Source organism: Pelophylax lessonae (genome assembly GCF_965119305.1).
Source record: "Pelophylax lessonae genome assembly, chromosome: 4".
In the NCBI taxonomy this organism is placed as follows: Eukaryota; Metazoa; Chordata; class Amphibia; order Anura; family Ranidae; genus Pelophylax; species Pelophylax lessonae.
In genome coordinates, this window is record NC_138771.1 from 198,397,533 (window position 1) to 198,420,298 (window position 22,766).

The 22,766-nt window shown below is 42.8% G+C and overlaps 1 protein-coding gene across 1 annotated transcript in view; it reads right to left on the reverse strand.

Moving 5' to 3' along the window:
• The window catches only part of MUC19 (mucin 19, oligomeric), a gene marked incomplete at both ends in the record, with an annotated part of 113,916 nt that overhangs the window by 26,833 nt on the left and 64,317 nt on the right, over positions 1 to 22,766 (reverse strand). Inside the window, 7 exons of the mRNA XM_082256303.1 lie at positions 2,421 to 2,660; positions 11,174 to 11,365; positions 16,545 to 16,640; positions 18,891 to 19,029; positions 19,758 to 19,909; positions 20,141 to 20,241; positions 22,605 to 22,657. Coding sequence (XP_082112429.1) covers positions 2,421 to 2,660; positions 11,174 to 11,365; positions 16,545 to 16,640; positions 18,891 to 19,029; positions 19,758 to 19,909; positions 20,141 to 20,241; positions 22,605 to 22,657 — 973 coding nt within the window. The remainder of the gene's footprint in view (positions 1 to 2,420; positions 2,661 to 11,173; positions 11,366 to 16,544; positions 16,641 to 18,890; positions 19,030 to 19,757; positions 19,910 to 20,140; positions 20,242 to 22,604; positions 22,658 to 22,766) is intronic.

Genomic DNA, 22,766 nt, shown 5'->3' on the forward strand with positions numbered 1-22,766 from the left:
TGTTTCTCCCTACCAGCACTGAGTTGGCTGCTTACCAGCCTTTTAATATTTAATTAGGGATGAACTTTGGTTAGGGTTGACAATAATTTCTACTCAAACCTGAGCTGTTCACAGTTCCCCAGACAGGCAAATTAAATGGCCATATTGCCTTCCTTCCCGAACTTCTTGCAGCCCAAGTAATTAGTTTAGTGGCAGTATTATTACCACCACTAAGCGAAACTTCAGGACAACCTCCTGCCAGCTTGATTTAAATTTGAAACAAGCTGGCGGGCAATCCAGATAAAGTCATTGACTGAATATGGTCATGACCATCTTTGGGAAATGACATTAATAAGCTTGTTTCTTGACATTTAGCTGCCAGCTGGAGCTGCGAGCTGTGATTTGCAGCGAGAGTGGATTGGGTTATGGTGTTCGTCCCAATGAGTCAGAGAGGTATCATTCATTGCAATTGACAATGATTTTAAATCACTGGATAACATGATTGATGTTGGATTTACAATGTGGGATTTTCCTGTTGTTTTTAAATATGTTTTCTGTGGCATATGTGAGTTAATTAATTTATTTTGATTTTTTTTGTAAATGAGTAACAAGGGATACTATGTATCCTTCACTCATTCCTGTGGATGGGAGAGTTAGATATTCAGCGATTTTCAGAATCTGGTAAGTCCCCCACACAGACCCCACATCCAATGAATCATGGATGTGGGGATGAGGCCCTTGTTCCAATCAACATGGGCATTGGATATATTTGGGGTGGGGGCAGTAGCCAACTGCAGAGTTACCCCCCCCCCCCATGTTGCAGGCATGGGGCCTATTATGGTTTGGAAAGACAAGCACATGGCCTCCCCATCTTTCCATATTGGCAGCTCTTTAGAGCGCAATTCAGTTATACAATTGCAATATGCTTTCTGTGTTGAAGCACTTTTTGCATTCTAAAACCACCATGAAATACACATATTAGCATTATAACATCTCTCAACCACCATACTTAGAAATTATATGACATAACATGCATAAAATATGGGAAACCAACAAAAATTACCACCCTCATGAATATAAAACGTTACATAATAAGTCTATTACATCTACTACATTTATAAAGCAATAGTAAATTTCATCATCTAAGTAATGAAAGCATTAAGGTTGCAGTAAAAATTAATTTACTTAATATAATTTGTTAAAGAAAGAATATATTCAATAAAAGATCAAAAAAAAGAAAGAAAGAGAAACAAGACCTTAAGTCACTTTAACTGGACTAAAATATTGAGATGAAGCTACCAAAGAAAGAAGAATTAGACCGCTGAGAACTTGAAGAAGTGAAAAATGTGATATTTAATTTAGTCTCACTCAGTAGATGAATGCTGGTAATATATTTTTCATATATCCTTTCACAAACTGTATTTCATAACACACGAGTAGATTTACTAAAGGAATAGAGGTTGTTCACTAAGTTTTGTATTAATTTAGCTCAGTAGGTAAAATGTTTACCCAATCCTGTGAAAAGAAAACTTTAAAAAAAGGATTTGTGTTTGCACATGATTGAAGTGAACACAGCTTTAGCTCATTCAATAAGATCAATGAAGATTCACTTGGTAATCTAAACTGTCTCTAATTTGTTAGTAAATCAACCCAAAGCTTTCTTTCCCTCTCAATAGAGTGAACATTTTAAATAGCTGTCCCCAACAAAATTCTCCATATTGATTGGTAGTCCTAATATTTGCACAATTATGTAAGATGGAGATCTCAGATTGAGGACATCTGGCAGTAGATGTGGGTTACATGCTTTAAGTGCCATGGACTAGAGCTGCTCCTGTTTCTCTTTTACAATATTTTTATTGAAATACATTTTTACCAGAAAATAGATATCAGAATCATAAACTGGCAGTATCAATGAATCAGGTCATCCACATTTCAGTCAGATAGGCATTGCACAAACAAAAACAGAAAATTGGCCTAAAGACAAAGTCCCAAAAAAGGCTATATTCTGCTAGGGAAAATAGGCTTACTAACTTCAGGTTTAAATGCACATTCAGAGGTGCACTTCAGAATCCAGGCAGTTGTGAACTAAAATCAAAGTGAAATCCAGAGCGATACTTGGGGTTGACCAGGTGACATTGTACAGAGATGAAAAACAAGGCCAGACCTCGGTGGAGTCTCCGAGAGAACCAGCTCATCTGACATAAGGTTACGCTTGCACAAAAAAGGAGCTTTTCGGTCACAAAAATAGGAACACAAAAATAGTTAACGTAATGTGGTAGATTGTGTCAAAGAGGACACTAGAAAGAAGAAGGAAAAGGAAGCAACTAGGAGGAAGAAAAAAGAGAGGGGGAGAGAGAAGCTGCTTTTGTTTTCAAAGTAAATATTTTTAAAAAGGAAATCAAAATGTAACCCAAATTGAAAGTATGCAAATAAAAACTCACTTTTGAGTGGCATTCTTTAAATAACTCTTCCTTCATTATTTGACATTTTCTTAATGCCCAAGGTTTACAATTAGGATTTGCATCACATGGGGATTTCCGGACCTCTGTGTCTTGGCATGATGGATCATCCTTCCAATTGTTTCCTAGATCCTTGGCACTGGTAACCTTGCTGCCGCTTCTAGTAGTAAAATCATCCCTCTTATCTTTGTTGTTATTACCACAGAGTCCACGAACTTTTCCCTGATTTATAAAAATAAATATACAAGCATTGCACAAATTTCTATTCTATGCGAAATCATGTTTTAGGCATAACAGCTTTGTATAATAAGGTAGAAGTATTTTTACAAAGTAGGATAGCCAAAATTATTGACGTGAAATTTACCTTCATACAAAGACAGAAACAAACAGAAACTTTAAGCAACCTTCCAACAAATGCAGTTTAGAAAAAAAAAATGGAAAATCAAAAAAAAAAAAAAAACGTCTTTACAGCACAGGTTTTAGATGCAGCATTGTTTAGGCTGTTAGCAATATTACCTACCTGATGATTTGGTGTATGGTGTGTGCCCTTAAAAAAAAACCTCAATATAGAACTCTGGATATATACCTTACACCCTTTTGTTTTTTTTCCTCTATTGCAGCACTTGCCACCAAATGTGACCTGTCAAATTACACCCAAGACTTGATCTGCTCTGCTATAATAAAGCTTCTGAACAGAGTTCAGAACAGAGGGGTTGATTTACTAAAACAAGAGAGTGCAAAATCTGGTGCAGCTCTGCATGGTAGCTTCTAAGTTTAGCTTGTTCAATTGAACTTTGCAAAAAAAAACCCTTAAAGCTGATTGGTTTATATGCAGAGCTGCACCATAATTTGTACTTTCCAGTTTTAGTAAATCAACCCCACTGCTCAGCTCTATTGAGAAATAGCATGTAGCAACATTATTGGTCTGCGGTATATACTGTTTCATTTTACTGCAAATTAAGGGGGGCTTTGATAAGCATATGATGTCAGTTAAAACAACTCTAACAGTAAAATATGTTTTTAAGAAAAATTTGTTCTTATTTAACACTAATCACACTAATCAACCCTAATTAACTGCTTCCTCCTTTTCTCTCCTAATTATTTTTCTGCTGATTTTTAAATTTTTTTAACTAATATTTGTTTCCTTTTCATTAATTTTGCTTGTTAATTTAGCGTTGCATAAAAAAATATATATATACAAATATATATATATATATATATATATATATATATATATATATATATATATATATATATATATATACACACTTTACTTACTTAATATAGATTAAAGATGCACTGCGTTCCTTTTTCTCTACAGTGGCACTAGTTGATTTAAAATTAATATTGGTTGGGGGCGTGACCGGGATGTGAGACTGAGTGGACATGCGACGCCGGAGCTCCGATCCTGATCTCATCCTTCTGCCTCATTGAGCTACCCGATTATCCTTGGCACCCCCTTTTACCACCCTGGGTCCCCCCAAGAAGATGAGCGGTAAGCAGCGGGCACCTCCGCTATCGCCTGGGCGGCTTAGATCCTCGGCTACGCCCGCTTCTTCTCCCTGTCCCCCGGGAAGCTCGGCGGCCATCTTGGTCACGAGGCCTTCTCCCTCCAGCATGTCGGCTAGTACTCAGACGGAGGCAGGCCCCAGCCGGCAGCGGGATCCCTCTCCATCGGATATCCTAGAGGCGATACAGGCATGCAAGGACACCCTTACGGTCAAAATAGATAACCTGGCCACGGACATTAGCCTGATCAGGCACGATCTAGACAAATTCCGCTCGCGGGTGTCTGAAGCAGAGGACCGCATCTCCCGCTTGGAGAATAACACCAGGGAAGATTCCAGAGACCTCCATGCTCTGCAAGTGCAGGTTAAGGCTCTCCAAGACAGGGCGATTGACACCGAAAACTGCCTGCGAAGGAACAACATCCGCATCTTGGGGCTGCCGGAACGTGCGGAAGGCCCCAGGCCTGCGGAATTTGCTGAGACCTTTCTGCCGCAGCTGCTGGACCTCCCCGCTATGCCGCCGACCTTTGTGGTGGAGAGGGCCCACAGGGTCCCCGCGGTTCCTTCGATTCCCGAAGCACCCCCCAGGCCTTTCCTGCTGCGCCTTCTCAACTACCGGGACCGTGACCGTCTCCTGGCTGCGGCCCGAGCCAAGAAAGAACTCCGCTATAAGGATGCCCGCATTATGCTGTTCCCGGATTATTCCCCTGAGGTGCAACAGAAGCGCCGCCAGTTCACTGACATCCGCAAGCGTCTCTGCGATCTGGGTATCAAGTACATTCTACTCTACCCCAGCAGACTCCGAGTGATCGACGGGGATCGCACCAGATTTTTTGATACTCCTGACCTGGCGGCCTCCTGGCTGGACGTTCGCTGATCCGGATTCCCCCCACACCTGAGCTGCGCAAGTATACCCCCCTTTCTACTGTTGCCCTCCCCCCCCCCCCCATTTTATATGGCTTTTATGACTCGGATTGCCCTCTATTGGCCTTGTTCCCTACCTTCCTGACACTTTTCTCCCCCCCCTCATTTTTCTCTCCTGGACCCCCCCTCCTCCTTGTATGTGCCATACGTACTGCCGCTGCTCATCTCTGACTGTTCACTGTAGCTCACTGTATGGAGCTGGACCGGCTGCCGAGATGCACACTGCTACATAGAATCCCCCGCTGGTCTTTTTGTTTTTTTGTGGTGGGATTTTCCTTTTCTATTTTTTTGGATATTTCATCTGTGCTGCCCACCCCGGCTCCCCCCCTGTTTGGTGGAGTCGGTGTGACCCCCCCTACTGCTGAGGCTGATGCCCTGGGCCTAACAGCGGTTCTGGACTCTGTGTTTGGTTGTTTTTTGGGGTATAAGCTATCCCTGGCTCCCCCCGGGGGGGACTAGTTTGGTCCGTCCTGTTTTTCTTGGGGGAATGCTGGGGCTTGGCAGGATAGGCACTCTGTGCTTGGGTGTTTTTGTTCTGTTTGATTGTGTAAATGTGTCCCCTGTTCTGCAGTTGTGTTTACGGTGCTTGGGTTTGCCTGCTCTTGCTGCTCCTCAGATGCTGACGATGGTTCCCACAAGGTCCTCTCCCATTTTCTTCCAGTACAGTTGTCATGACCTCACGTGACCTGCAAACCTTCTCCGTCCTCTCCTGGAATGTTCGGGGCCTCAATTCAAAATTTAAACGCGCTCTCATGTTTCAGTATTTAAATTCCCACAAACCATCGATAGTAATTTTACAGGAAACGCATCTGGTGGGCAGCAAACTGTTGTCCCTCAAGAAACCTTGGGTGCACAGGTCGTTCCATGCTTCCTACTCCAACTACGCAAGGGGGGTCTCGATCTTAATTGGAAAGTCCCTTCCCTGTGAGGTGGAGGCGGTGCATACGGACCCTCTGGGCCGTTATGTTGTGCTAGTTCTCACTCTGTGGCACCGTAGGTATGTGATAGTGGGCCTGTATGTACCCCCGCCCTTTAAACCTGATGTGTTGTACTCTGTCTTAGACTGGGTCTCCCCGTACTGCCCTGCCAGGCTGCTTTGGATGGGGGATTTCAACGCCATTCTCTCCCCGTCCCTGGACAGGCCGTCCACCCCTAAATCCTTTTCGGAGGATCTATTACACTGGTCGGAGGCCGCAGGGTTGACGGAGATCTGGCATTGGAAACACCCCGATCAGAGGGGTTACTCCTGCTTCTCGGCTTCTTACAAGACCTCCTCCAGAATTGACCTAGCTTTCGCCAATAGCGGTGCTATCTGATGTGGTGTCGGCACGGTATTTGCCGGCAGGGCTGTCTGATCACTGCCCCTTGGAGCTTACCTTGCATTCTACTGCGGCACGTTGTGGCTCTATGAGTATTGGAAGAATAACGCAGAGACGTCCACGCCCAGAGTGGTATGGGACGCCTTCAAGGCTTACACCAGGGGCCACTATATGTCTACCATTAAGGCGGTCAAGGTCCAGCATTCAGCTACGCTGACCTGTCTGGAGGGGGAGGTGGAGGGCGCCACTGCCATGTATGGCCTGGACCCCTCGGCCGCCAACTTCGAGACGTTGCAGGCGAAAAAGAGGGATTTGCATCTACATATGTCGGAGATTACGAGGTTGGCAATGTACCATTCCCGCCAGTCCTTTTTCGAACAGGGGGTCAGGAATGGTAGGTTTCTGGCGCTGATTTCTCAACATGATTCACCCCAGACGGTGGTTCCGGAGCTCACCTCTCCCACAGGGGAGGCCCTTACCTCTCCCGAGGACATACTGGAAGCCTTTAGATCATACTATAGCACATTCTACACCACCACTCTTCCCCCGGACTTTAGCCCAACTGACTTACACTCCCTCATGGACCCAGTGGCCCTGGGCTGGCTCTCGGACCGGGAGAGAGATTGGCTGGTGCGTCCGGTCACGACTGACGAGGTTTTGGCCATAATTTCGTCCATACCAGGTGGCAAGGCCCCGGGCCCGGACGGCCTGCCCATAGAATTTTATAAGACACACTCGGGACTCCTGGCCCCGCTGCTGGCCGCGACCTTCACCGGGTGCCTTGAGGGGGGATCCTTGCCCCCCTCGATGGCGGAAGCACATGTCATCCTTATTCACAAGCCCCCTAAGGACCCCAAGCTCTGCGCCTCTTACAGGCCTATCGCGCTACTCAACAATGACCTGAAAATTCTGACCAAGTTGCTAGCTACTAGACTCCAGCCCTTACTTCCCTCGATAGTGGATCAGGACCAAACGGGCTTTATGGCTCATAGGTCCACAGACGTTAACCTTCGCAGAATGTACACCAACCTACAAGCACAGCATCTCAATGTAGGGACTAGAGTGGTGGCCTCACTTGACATAGAAAAGGCATTTGATTCGGTGGAGTGGCCTTTCTTGTGGGAGAATCTCCGGAGAATGGGGTTTCCCCTAATCTTCATCCGTTGGTTACAAACCATATACAGTGCACCAGTGGCTGCTATTCGCTTGGGTGGACAGTTGTCCTCTAGGTTCAACCTATCCAGGGGCACACGACAGGGCTGCCCCCTCTCTCCGGCCTTGTTTGCCATTGCCATGGAGCCGGTGGCGGAGGCCCTCCGCATTTCCCCGCATGTCAGGGGCCTGCGGATTGCCGGGTTGGAGGAGAGGGTAGCCCTACTGTTCTTGAATAATGCAGACTCTTCCCTCCGGGGGGCGCTGCACGTTCTGGACACCTTCTCCAAGGTGACCGGGTTGAGGGTCAACTGGTCTAAGTCGCAGCTGTTGGCGATCGACCAGGGGGCCAGACGCTCGGCACCGCCGGATGTTCAGTTGCAATGGGTAGAGGACATGGTGTACCTGGGTGTGCGGGTGTCTCGGGATGTCGACGCCTTTATTTCACTTAATCTGGACCCGGTGGTCAACGTAGTTAGGGCGAGATTGAAGGCATGGGAGAACCTACCCCTTTCCCTTCTAGGTCGCATTAATCTAGTGAAGATGAAGGTATTGCCTAAATTTACGTACCTCTTTCGCCACTCCCCGCAATGGATACCTAAGTCCTTTTTCACGGCACTGAATAGGTTATTTTCCTCTTTCTTGTGGGGGTCGCGCCCGCCTAGGTATAAATTTGCCACCCTTATGCGCCCCCTTTCCCAGGGGGGGCTGGCATTCCCAGATTGCCACAAATACTTCCTAGCATCTCAACTGGTCACGGCCGTTTGGTGGCTGAATCCTGATTTATACAACTCTGCGTTTGCGGTGGAGGCACTCACCCACACGCTGTTTAGGGGCCCCAAGGCCCCGCTCGGGCTCACTGCCTCCATGTCCACGGTACTGCGAGCCTGGAACCTCGGGCTGCGGCTCGAGGGTTATCCGGGCACGGCGGTCTCCCCCAACGCGCCTCTGTGGCACAATCCTGATTTGCCGCATCTCTATTCCCTTCCTGACCCGCTGGTGTGGACTAAATTCAACATCAAGAAACTCTCGGATGTGTCGCCTGATCTCACCTTCCCTCCACTGTCCCACTTTGTCAATACGTTTAATGTCCCGCCATCCCTAGTGTTCAGATACCTGCAGTTCTCTCATGCCTTCAAGGCCCAGTTCCCGCCCAATAGTGCTCAGCTGGTGCAATCGGACCTGGAACGGGTTCTGCGACACAACTGCTCGGAGCGAGCGGTGTCGGCTCTGTATGCCCACCTTCTCCGAGTCCGCTCTCCGGAGCTCTCTGGCCTCCATGATCGCTGGGCCCGGGACGTTCCGGACTTGGACTCGGAGGATTGGATTAATGTGTGGGAGGTCCCCTTTAAGATGCTGGTATCTCTTAGGGACAGACTCATCCAATTTAAAATAGTCCATAGAGCCTATCTCACCCCATACCGTCTCCACAAGATGCATGCATCTCATTCCCCGGAGTGCTGGCGGTGTGGCATTCACATATTCTGGACCTGCCCCCATCTCTCTGACTTTTGGTCCGGGGTGCTTCAATTGATTGAAAAGGTTTCTCAGGTTAAACTTGACCCCAGCCCCAGGATCTGCATATTGGGTTTGCTTGACGACCTGGTGCCCCGGGTGGCTGATCGGACGTTGCTGGGTCTTCTGCTTTATTATGCCAGGAAATCCATTGTTTTGCATTGGCGATGACGATCTCCACCCACGGTACTACAATGGAAGATACTGGTGAACTCCGTACTTCCTCTTTACAAAGACACGTATGCGCATAGAGGCTGCCCGAAGAAACATGACAGGGTGTGGAGGAGGTGGCTCTCTGATCCCTCCACGGCTGCGAGCGGCTGATGCGGGCCTCGTCCCTCACCCTAGGGCGACCGGGGATGCCCGCGTCGGTCTAATTTGAGGTGTCACCCTCCTGTGCCTCTGTAGCATGTCTTGTATCAGGATGGCCCCCTGAGCAGTTGTCGGGTTTCATGGGATGAAATGTTTGCCCTTTATGATGTCTTTGCTGCTAATGTTTCCCATTTGGACCCCTGCGTGGGTACCGTGCCTTACTGCCTGTAATGCCTAGTAGTTCGGGTCAGTGTGGACCCTGGCACCGTAGTTCGGTTTTTTTTTTTTTTGTTGTTGTTTTGTTGTAATACTCTTTCTGTTGAAAACTCAATAAAAAAGATTTATATTAAAAAAAAAAAAATGAATATTGGTTAAAGTAGAGAAAAGTGCAATTCTTTAGTTTTGTTACATCTTCTTGTCTACATATTGCTTATAATAAACATTTTTGCAAGACAATATCATCAATGGATAACCTTGAATATCCTGAAAAAAATGATGTATGCATTTTTTTTTTAATCTGCAGTGCAAAAATATGTTAAACATTAGTATGCCAGTTTAAGTATGATTTTACTTTCTATAATATATACACATTTATTCAGAAGGACGTAGAGAGAAGTTCTGACAGCTGCTACTTTCAAACATAAAAACCACAGTGTTGTTTGTCAGCCTCTCCTTCCCTTTGCCCATTCAAAAAATGCTTTGTATTCTATGCATGGGTTAACAAAATATAAAGCATTCTGTGAATGGGCAAGGGAAGCGGAAGGCCAGACAAATGACCGTGGAGCTTCATTTAGAGGCACAGCTCTCCTGTCACAATGCTGGAAGTATATGGAGAGCTATACTATCTGGCCTGATTGAATTTGTAAGTATTACAGTAATGATAAGTGCATGTATAGTGGCATACACTGCTTAACACTTAGGCCCCTTGCAGACTCCGCCAAGCAGATCCACCTGCTCAGCGAGGGATCTGTCCGCTGATCCCCATTGAGCAGGTGAATGACAAATCCATGTCTGCTCCGCTATGCAGAGCAGACACAGGCACAGCCCTCTCTTTTCTATGGGCGGTCGGATGGAAATGGACTGCTTCTCTGTTTCCATCCGGTTTTCATCAGATCCGCTGGACAGACAGGGAACAGATTCCCATCAATTTGTTTTTATCAGACGGGATTTGATCAGATGCCGGCGGGAGTCAGCAGACACATGTCCGCTGACATCTGCTGCTCCATAGAGAGTTATGGATGTTCCAATCGGATCCGCCTGAAAAACTGACAGGAAGACTGATTGGTCTATTAGTGTTAAATGGGCCTTAAGGTAGAACTAAAGTCAAAACATTTTTTTTCATTCTATATAGTGTAAGGGAGGATTTTTAACCATAATAGGTTTTTTTTTTTTTCATCATTCTTTGTGAGAACAATAAACAGGTCAAAGAATCTCCCTAATGGAAGCATAGGCAGTAATAAACATCAGGCAGGTGTCCTAACCCTCCACCACTGTATTTTAAACAAAAGACATTTTGTCTTTAGTTATATTTTAAATTATATTTATACTGCAAATTTAAAAAAAAATACATTTATGCATAAATGAAAGTCATTGCAAAATCAGTTTACTTAATTCTGTCAGCATGGTAATACAACACACTACTTGCTAGTGCTATCATAAAACATGTCCTTAGGTACAATTATTTACATGACACAAGCAATAACACCTTAAAAAAATCTCCCCAATGGAAGCACATGGAGTAATAGATGTCAGGCAGGTGTCCTAATCCTTCACTACTGTATTTTAAACAAACAACATTTTGCTTTTAGTTATATATTAACTTATATTTATACTGCAGATTTAAGAAAAAAAATGATGCTTTAATGAAAGCTATTGCCAAATCAGTTTACTTAATTCTGTCAGTATGCTAATACAACACACTACTTGCTAGTGCTATCATAAAACATATCATTAGGTACAATTATTTAAACTACACAAACAGTAACACCTTAAAAAAGAAACTTACAGCCCATTCTGAGTTCATCTTCATTGTTAAGCCTGTATTTCTATCCCATACTAGAACAATTCCAAGTTCATGCCAAACAACTATGTGCATACCAACTGTGGTAATAGAATATTTATCTTTTGGGTTTTTCAGTGAGCAATCTTCAGAAATTTCAATTCTGGCTTTTCCATCTTGAAGGGTGATTGTCACATCCTAAAATATACATAAGAACAATGTTAGTTTTAAGTAAAATTATTAATCTCAAATAATTATTGTGCTTGCAGCTAGTTCTGTGAAGTAGTATTTTACACAGATTCAACACATTGGAAGAACAGTAATAAAAGTCAATGAATTATTAAAGTTGCAGTAACATCTCAAGTACATAAAAGTATAGTATATACAAAAATATCTCAATAACAGGTTAGAACTAGGAAAGTAATAATATAAAGAATGTCAGTAGAAAAAGAAACCTACTATACTCAAGTAATATTAGGTTCCTGACATCTAATCTCTTCTCAAAAAAAGTCTAATTTCCCAGCTCTTGACAATCAAAGGTAAAATATAATGTTTTTTCAGATCATTATACACCTGCTTTTTGACCTCCAATTGGTATAATAATTTCTTAAACGCTGAATCCACCTTTTACAAAAAAAATTTTAATAGGAGCCTGCAAAGCTTTGCACACACAATCAGAGATTTCAGGTGCAATGACAGGCTCCTGCAGACTCTTCCTCTAGCTTTATGTCCGTACCAAGGTACAGAGTTGCAGTTGGAAAGTTGGAGGAAGTGTCAATGTATTATGAGTGCGGTGATCACTGCACTTGTATCGCATTAAAAACTATTCATCTGCTGTGATGGCAGATGGGATTTGTAGCTCATTCCTTTACAGGTCTGTGTGAATAAATGATGCAGCTGTGCAGGCAAAAGTGACAGCTGCTGTGGGGAGAAAACGCAGTGCCATGGGGGGAGCGTTTTAGCATTTGGTGGATCCATTTGCAACATGTTACATGTTACACCTTAAATACAGGTGTAACTTGTCACACAGTGCATAATGTGACATTAGTCTTTACGTTTAATTGTGTTCAGTTTCATTATCAGTTTAGCTGTGGAAACTATATACCCAGCTATCTGGTATTTTTTCATCTGGTGAATTAATATTTATTACCAAGTTATTTATTTGTTTTAGTTGCTTTTCTTATGAAGATTTATTTTTCCAAAAGGAGATTTACAATAAGCTAAGTATTACTGTTATATATACAGTGTGTTGCAATATATAATTGTTTCAGATTAAATGGAATTATATATTTATTATAGCTTGAGTCTTTGTTTTAAGCATTCTAAACTATTGACACACCTACAGTATTAAATACCTAATAATCTGACTAACCACACTTAAACTGTTTATGACAGAGAGTTAAAATCTTATGTTTTGTGTTTATTTCATGAACAGTTGCTATACTATAATACGTTACATATAAATGAGCACTTTGGAGTTAAAATGATTACCGGGTGCAATCTTAGACTCCTGCAGACTGTCAGTGTAGCTCGTACAGTCAGGCAGTTTCTGAATGATATGAAGATCAATGAACTACCAAGAGCGCTCATCAGTTCCTTGGTAGTTCATTGAGAATTACAAGCTATCAGCCAGAATGCCTGATGATAGTTGTAGCTCTCCCATTCACAGAACAGTAAATAAATAATGCAGCCGGGTGGACGGAGCCCCACGCAGCCTTTTTTAAATTGTGACAGCGGGTGTAGGCTCGCTATCACAATGGAGCCTCCGGGGGGGGGGGGGGGACTGCACATTTAGTAACATGTTACACGTTATACCCTAAAAATGGGTGTAACATGTCACTAAAGTAGAACTTATCCTTTAAGGCCGGCTTCACACCAGCTGACAGCAGAGGGTCTGTTGCGTTCCTGTTCTCCGTTTTCAGGTGCGAATCAGGTCTGAATCTTTGCCTGAATTTGGACCTGAAATTGAGCCAGAGATGCACAGGACCCTTTTCCTGTGCGGACCGCAGCCGCCCTCTAGGTGTGTGAACCTGTTCCATTGAGAGTCAGTAACGATATTGCCATGCAAATTGAATGCAGGGAAACCCGCATCCATTTTGCAATAAGTGTGAACTCAGCCTTAATGCTAGTTTATGGCTAGGGTACCAGTAAAAAGGACTTTTACTTACCTAATCGCTTAGTCTCGCAGACTCTCTTAATGTCATGTAGCCGACCCTGAAGCCTCTTCTCTTTGGCACTCGCAAGCACTCTGACATCGGCTTTAAAGAACTTTAAAGAGGGTTTTTTTTTTAATCCCAGATTAGCTGTGTGCTTAACAGGTAATTTGTTATAAATTACCCGCAAAGCATAAGACCTGTTCCACTTTTCATATTTTCCTAATTTATTATGCTATTAAACATTTATTCATTGACAGAGGGCATAAAGGCAGATAGTTGCATCCCAACAGCCCTGCTTTAAATTAACAGAACAGAAAGGTCCTTGTACCAGGAGGATGTTAAACTTTTTATTATCTGAGCAGGTCTACACTCTAGAGACTGTTCTTATCTCCATGAACAGGCTGCACAGTGCCAAAGATTTGATCAGATTTGATTTGATCAGTATACCATGATAAGTGGTTACTGATCAAGTGATTGCAATAATTAACCCTGTCACTGCAAGGTGATAATTTGTTTTAACTAGTTGCAGCCTTTAGGCGTGCTACACACGCCCAAAAAAAAAAAAACATCATCATAGTGCAAAGGGCATGTGTAGCACATCCAGTCTCTCCGTCCTGCTTCTGGGACATCCCCTTCCAGTATACTGACTTCTTCTCCGAGTATATTGTAATGCTGGCCTTACAATATACTCAGAGAAGATTTTTATTTATTTTTTTCATATATTTTAATATTCATTTTTATATTTTTTTCAATATTTCTTATTAACCCTTAGTTTACTCAAATCAGCCCTGAAAAAAACTCCTTAGTCTCCTTCTCTCTTCAACTATTATTTTCCTGCTATTATTTACTAATAACATTTATGCTTTTGTAATGTTTCGTTTGTTAACATTTTTAAACATTTAACATATATTTACACATTCCCATTTTAAAAAAGCACAAAATTAAAAAAAAAAAAAAACACTTGATTTAATTTGTAAATATCTTTGCGATTCTTTGCGCCAGAATCATAATTTGAATGTCATTGTAAACAGGACAAATTACAGAATAAAATGTGTAATTTAATGTGCAGTAACACTATTTATTTTTAAACTAACACTGCTAAAATTGGAAAGAAAATGTGTGTTTGTTTAGTTTTGTTGTATTTTATTGTCTTAGGATTGCAAAAAAAATATATAAAATTCATTGTTGCAAGATAATATCATGAAAAGAAAGCCTTTTAATGTATTACTTTGTTACCTTTAGTAATGACAAAGCTATTGCCAAGCAAACAGGTCTATAGCAGAAATGTAAAAATTGCTCTGGTCCATAGGGGGTGAATAGGTGTGAGGGGCGAAGTGGTTAATTTTCTCCTTCTGGTTTATGGTAGTGAGATATTCACCACACAATCACTTAGAAAAATGCCAAGCAATGCATTCCTGCAGCCTGAGACAACTCAAGGGAAACCATAATGGAGAGTGGAGGTTCATTGAGCTCTTTGGTCTGGAATGAATCCTGAAATTCACAGCTCTGAGCACTTCCAGGTTCAGAGGTTTTTTTTTTAATATTTTTTTTGAACAGTTTTCACTTTTACATAAAACTCAAAGCTTCAAAATATACAAAACCCAAATAAATAGGAAAACTTGTGTTGCCCACGCAGGGGCGTAAAAATTAAACATAGAAAACAGCTGGTTGTCACATAGAGCTCTCAAGATTGTGTGTGGTGTGGCCGAACATATCATTATTGTCTGTACTTAAACATGAAAACTAAAAACATTAATGCATGTTGGAAACGAACACTCCAGAGGGAAACCCAACCAGCGAGGGATTGGTAACAAATATTATGTTATGCTATCACAACACTTATGGGACACACTATGACGGGGCAGTTGAATGATCTGCCAGCCACTTAGACCATACCTTGTGATATTTTGCAGGACAACCTCTATTTACATATGTGTCCTTGTACAGTGGGAGACTGTTATTGACTATGGTTCTCCAGAAGACAATAGAAGGAGGGGCCTGTTTCCTCCAGTGCAGCACAATTGCCTTCCTAGCGTAGAAAAGCAGAAGGCCCACCAGTGTCCTCTCTGTCGTAGATGGGATCAAGTTTTCCACTAAGCCCAGGATACAGACCTCCATTTTGAATGGAATTTTAGTTACCTTCACTTCGTTAATAACCGCCAACATCTCTGTCCAATAGGCCCCAATAGCTGGGCAGGAACAAAAGATGTGACAGAAATCTCCGGGGGTATGACCGCATCTCGAGCACTCCGAGGGACGAGAGGGACTAGAGATGGGATGAAGTGTTAATGGCATGTAATAGGCCCTGTGGACTATCTTGAATTGAATTAATCTGTTCCTTGCGGAGACCAGAATACGAAAAGGGAGGTGCCAAATATCGTCCCAATCACCATCATCCAAGTGCCAGATGTCATGCTGACATTTAGAATGCAGGGCAGACAATGTAGGGAGAGCAACCGATAGTAGGTGGGCATAAATTCTGGATGTTTGTTTCTCCGTACAACCTACCCGGAGTACTCACTCCAAGACAGGCTGGAACAAAGCTAGGGATGCATGTGGAAATTTGGTGGAGAAGGCATGGGAGAGCTGCATATACCGAAACAAACAATGAGGGGGGATGACTCTGAGGATAATTGTAGCCATGACTTCAGGGTGGTGCTGTTAGTGATCTGTGAGATGTATTTGAAAGTATATTTGGCCCAGGAAAATGGATTAGGTAGCCTAAAAAAGGGTCATAGATGTGTTAAGCCAAAGAGGTGTAGAAGGAGAAATAGCCTTTTCCGGGATGCGCTCACAATTAAGGCCAGATTTCAAGGCTCTGATAGTGGTGAGCATCAAAGGGGTAAGTGGGTAAGGGGCCCTAAGGCCTCTAAATACAAGACGCTGTAGCGCCTCAAGGGAGGAGACCATTGTAGCCTCCAGTACCGTGGAGGTATTGGTACTGTCGGGAGATAGCCACCAAACCGCTGTTACTAGTTGCGTGGCCACAAAATATTTATGACAATCGGAGAAGGCGAGAACCCCCCCGGGTGCATCAAGGTGGACAATTTGAAATGGGGGGAATTAGGGCCCCAAAGAAAGGAGGAAAAAGGTTCAGAGTTTTAATAGGCAAGAAATAACAGAGTGGATTTTTTTCTGACTGAAATATAATAGCTTAAACATGTTTAACACTAAAAACAATTTGAATGTACATTATAAAGATGCACGGTAATGTAACTTACAGGTGTTTGAAATATAACTTTTCTAGAACAAGTTAGGCCCCCTTCACAGCAAGGTTCACTTTGCACTGATATTCTGAATGTGTCTTTCTCTTCTCCCTAGATTAAAGACAATTTTACAATACTTATAAACTTTAAAAATGTTCAGAAGCAAAACAGGGAAAATACACAGCTGGCACAGACACATTGCTGGCTATGGGATGGGGGGTGGGGGTTTTGGCATAGCGTGTCTCTTTTCTTGTACGGTGATTGGCGGCCTTTTAGAGTGTCCTCAGGGCACAGAGCGATGCGCCCCAAACACTCCCACTCACGATTGCCGTCCTGTGATTGGTCCAGCCCGGACCAATCAGGACGTCCGACATCGTAGGGGGTGGTGCTTGGGCCGGGCATCGCTCTCTCTGCTTCCTGCCTGGGGCAGGGGCAGACTGACCATAAGAGCGCAGCTCTTTTGACTTTAGAAGAGGAGATGCCACTGCCAGGAGCTGGAGGACAGGAGAGAGAGGAGGGACACAGCCTGCATTGTAGGACCAGCTGTAGCCTGCTTGAAGGTAAGCTGGGGTGAGCTAAATGAGATTTAGGAGAGGAGAGGAGAGGAGCTGTGCTCCCTCTAGCAGGGCCTCTGTCTCTGAGGCTGTGAGATGGATTCTCTCTCTGTGTGAGAAGTGTCACTGCTTCTGGAGGAAGGACATGTTCTGAACTTCTCCCCAGATCTTATCTACACCTCCCTACTCATAACCTGCCCACCAGTACACAGGCACAGTGTCCTCCTCTCCTGCATTCCCACCTAATGTGCCTGTGAGATTCTGGAGCACTACAAGTTACAGCATGCAAGAAGATGAGGGCAGCAGGAGTGTGTTAGATCAGGCTGATTTTGAGGTGTGTGTATATACTGTGCATGTGTGTCTGTGTGTATATACTGTGCATGTGTGTCTGTGTGTGTATACTGTGCATGTGTGTCTGTGTGTATATACTGTGCATGTGTGTCTGTGTGTATATACTGTGCATGTGTGTGTATATACTGTGCGTGTGTGTCTGTGTGTGTATATACTGTGCATGTGTGTGTGTGTCTGTGTTTATATACTTTGCATGTGTGTATATGTAGAATACTGTGCATGTGTGTCTGTGTGTATGACCACATGGCAGCCATCTCTAAGCCTGAGGGCCCCATAATCTTCTAATGCCCGGGGGGCCCATGAGTTGTCAGTCTGCCCCTGGCTGGGGGACTGGTGTTGGTGACGTGATACGGCGGACAAACGCAGCTGATGCCCCGACCAGCCCTTATCGAGTTTGCATGGACTAGCGACTGGGCACTACGGCTACATGTGATCTCAACAGACTCGTCCTAGCACCTGAAGACAGAAAGTCCGGACTGCGGTGGGTGGGAAGAAGGTCTTGCGGCCCAAAGGGCCCCATGAAATTGACTGTATCCTGACTGCACTAATTGACCTCCCCCACTGAACTGTCTGACGCTGTCAGCGATTAAAGCTCTCTCCTTTTGAACATGCTAGCTGCTTGGCTGTAATGTTGATCTATGAAATTTTATATGTTCAAAGCCACTGACCTAGAAAAAGTGTGCAGATGAGTTCTGACTTGCCTTCTACTTTACTAGCTGCAGCTTGTTTATTTGGTCATTGACTCGCAAATCATTTAGGCCAGGCAACTTGCATTTTCAGAAAAAGGTCAGTTATAGTGGCCTACATTTTTCAATTTCATTACATGAAACCCCACCAGCTAGGTCTGTCCAGCACAAGAAAATGTCAAAAGCATATTAGAAGCACTCATGTAGACTAGTTTTTTTTATATATATATTTTATCCCTATTGTACATCATTTCATGCAGTGTTGGGATACACAGAGATTTTGAAGCCCATTCACACCAGTCTTGCATTATATGCGTGTTTACATGGGTTGCATTAAGGCACCACAACAAAACAAAAGTTAGAGCTGCAGCATTTTTTCCAGCTTTAGCCCCTTTAACACTTCTGCGACCTAAAAGTCGCGTGAATTTTCTGCAATGTTTGGCCACGATTTTGCCGCAATTTTGACTACACTTGAAGCAATGTCTGTGTAATCTTGAGGTCTCCGGACCGCAAAACTCATCAAAGTCGGACCAAAGTAGTGCAGGAACTTCTTGGAAGTCACATACTTTTTTACCGCGTTTTTTGCCGCAAAGCAATGCCTATTACATTTTTTTATTTGCGCCCCCCCAAAAAAAAATGTTGAGCACCAGCCGCCACTCTTTATTACAATTCATTAAATTACATGAAATAAGGCTCAATTCACTTTATGTGCTGAGGAATATAAATATATATATATATATATATACAAAGAAAAAAACATTTATACCCACTTCTACAAATGTATACTGGCACGGTCCACCAAAACTAAACCACATTTCATCAAAAGTTGCAATATGTCCATCTCCATGAATGCTGCAAACACTTTCACAATTCTCTTCCGTACAGTCCCATTTTCCTTTGTTGCAGTCACTATATAAGACACAAATACTAAAGTCAACAGAAGCCAGAACAAAAGTAAAGTTACGCTTTCCACCAGACTAGCACACCAATTTTAAAATGTACATTTCTTTTTAACTGTACAGTATTTGCATCGGTGTCTTACAAAATAAAACACCTTTTAATAGTGTGAATTGTATGGTTTCAGTACACAATGACTTGGCAATATTGAATCCTGAAAAGTCTCATATGTATAAAGTGTCTCAAAATTAGATGCTGTCTGAAAGTTAACTTTAGGCCTCTTTCACACGGTCCGCCTCCGCAGGCGGATCCGTGTTGCTCAGCGGGGATCGATCCGCGATCCCCGCTGAGCCGGGCAGATGACAGCTCCGTCTCCGCTTGCAGAGCGGAGAGGGAGGTGTCTCAGCACCCGCTGCCCACTATGGGGGATCGGAGGAGAGCGGACCGCTTGTCCGCTCTCATCAGATCCGCTCCGCTCCGATTACTGAACGGATGGAAAAATAGGGTTTCCATCCATCCAGATTTCAGCACAGGATCGGATGCGGATGGCAGCGGGCGTCAGCGGAGGTGACCTCCGCTGACACCCGCTGCCCCATAGAGCTGCATGGAGGATCCGATCAGATCCGCCTAAAAAACTGAAAGGCGGATCTGATCGGACCTCCCGTGTGAAAGAGCCCTTAAACTTTTGTTTAACATTGTTTTTAAGTAAAGACAAACTTATGGACTTAAAAAATAATTACCATTTTCTGCAAGAGATAGTAATAGTACTCCCACTCTTATACTCAGTTCCTCCATGAAGACATGGGCATTCTTCAGGTGGAATACACTGTCCTCTTGAATCTCTAACCATATCATCTGAACAGTAACATCCAGGCTTGCAGATGGTATCTTGCTACAAAAAAAAAGTCACCTTAATATTTAATCAAACATTTGTCATTTACATTATTTACTGTTTCAATTAGGCATTTTGAGGTATACTACTACTATATACGTTAGTTTTATTAGTTATCAGATAACTTTCTGTAAAATGTTTCTTATCTTGTATTTGATACTGTATCTAAATAAAAATACCTTCAAAAACTTCCACATCCACTGAAACAAAATAAATATTTATACAACTTACATGCATGGCTGGTAAGTGCATAGTCTTGCAGTTTAAGTCAGCTCTTCCTTGTGTGTTGGGATATGTACAGTCTACATACTTTGCTCCCCCTGAACATATATCTGAAATCATATACACACATACATGCTTTAAATCATTCAAGGGACATTTTATTGTCTTACAGAGTTTTTGTTTTTTAAAATAAAACTGTTAAACACCGTTTCATAATTTAGCTGTTAGTATGTTTTCATTATTTTATGGAATGTATACATTCTTCAAAACTTGGACATTTAAATTCTTTAGACACTAGTCCATTGAAATAAAAGGCAATAATACTGTATAGGATCTTGTGCAACGATTCGGTTAAAAGACCACGCCAGGTCTGAAAATCCTATTAACCACTTGCTTACCGGGCACATATACTCTCTTCCTGCCAAGGCCGATTTTCAGCTTTCAGCGCTGTTACACTTTGACAATTGCACAGTCATGCTACACTGTACCCATATGATGTTTTTCTTTTGATGGTATTTAGTCACCACTAGGTGCTAAACAAAAAAAAAAAAAATTATGAAAAAAAAACTTTTTCATAGTTTGCTATACAATTTTGCAAACAGGTAATTTTTCTCCTTCATTGATGTGCACTGATGAGGCTGCATTGATGGGCACTGATAGGCTGCACTGATATGCACTGATAGACTGCACTGATAGTAACTAATAAGGTGGAACTGATAGGCACTAGTAGGTGGCACTGATGGGCACTGATGAGGCAGCACTGGTGGGCACTGATCAGGAGGCACTGATGAGGCTGCACTGACAGGTGGCACTGATTAGCACTGATAGGTAGCACAGATAGGTGGCACTGAGGGGCACTGATATGCAGCACTGAAGGGCACTGATAGGTGGCACTGAAGGGCACTAAGAGATGACACTGATAGGTGGCACTTATAGGTGGCACTGATGGGCACTGATAGGCAGCACTGGTAGGTGGCACTGAAGATGCAGCACTAATTGGCACTGGTAGGTGGCACTGGTGGGCACTGGTAGGTGGCACTGATGGACACTGGTTAGCAGTACTGATGGGCACTGATAGGTAACACTGGTGGGTACTGGTTAGGAGCACTGATGGGCACTGGTTAGCAGCACTGGCAGTCACTGTGTGGGACCAATGTCCATTTTACAGAAGCTAGTAATCAGCTTATTTTTTCCCCTCACGCTGTCAGTGTGAGGGGAAAAAAAGCCAGTTGATCAAGTGGTAAAGAGCTGGAATCTGCCCTTTACTCCGATCTGTGATCAGCCAAGTCCCAAGGACTTCATGATCACCGAGTGCGCTGCAGGGGACATGTGGGCAGTACGTGAACGCGAGGATGTCCATGTACACCCCCCCGGCAATTGAATCGCCTTTCAGCTATAGCGCGGACACCAAGTGGTTAAAATCAATAGGAAAATGTCCACAAACAAAATTATAATAAACAAAGTTCTACGAAATATTTCATTTCTTGTGTGGTCATATTTTGAAAAAAATTATGAAATAAGTTATTTAACCAAATAGCAGAATAAAGTCTGACATGATAAAAGGCATAGCAGCCATAACACTTGTTTCAATAAAAAGGGTTGGAGTCCAAATACTCAGAATGTGTGCATTATACAGGTGTCTACTGATCAAACCTTTACATAAACATGACTATTTATCACAATGAATATGTGTGAATTTGAATTTACTTAACAAATCCATGTTAAATGAAAAGTATGTCCAAAAGCTTTTTAGGCTGTACATCTCTTATAGATTTTTTCCCCATGTTTATTAATCTTTTTGGAGATTGTATTTCTTCATGTTCATATGGAAAGATTTTCCTTTTCATCCATACATTTCAAACTTACTTAAAAAATAAAAATTTAATTTAAACTGATAATAATAAGAAGAGAGAGTGTAATATTTTAACACGTGGTCCAGAATAATTGAAATAAGTGTACTAACTGGGGTTTTGATCTGAGCCATATAAAAACTGTTATTTGTCTTATTTTTTAATGAAAAAAATAGCTTAAAAGACAACAATATTTTACATTTGTTGGGTCTACCTGATCCCTCCCACTCTCCCCATTCCATATATAGAGCCCAATATAGGCCTAAGATCAGTGACAACTACCTCTACAGACATGTTCTGCACCAGCTTGAATGGCACTTCCATAATTTTCCTTCCACCTGAGCTGGTAAGCCACAGAGTCACCATTAGAATATATGCAAAAAGGGCATGCATGTGCAGTATGCCTTTTCCTTCTAGCTCAGTAAAAAGGATGGACAGACCAACGACTCTAGAATAGGCTGCAGCCAATGGAGGACCTGATCTACAGTAGGCATAAAATATAGGATTGGGAGGGCAATGGAGGTTGGTAACCTCACCGTAATTGTAAGGATTTTTATCCTTTAGTGAAAACACCTTACTAAAATACATTTATATTGTTCAGTAGAAACAAAACAAATCCTTACCTTTTATTTCATTACTACTTAAATCGCATTTAATCCTTCCTTCCTTGCATTTGCTGAAATACAATGTGGCATGTTATTGACATGTATATTAAATGTTTCCAATACATAATTTTATCAATTCTATTTATTACAGTTTTTCTAAATATCTATTCAAAGAAGGAG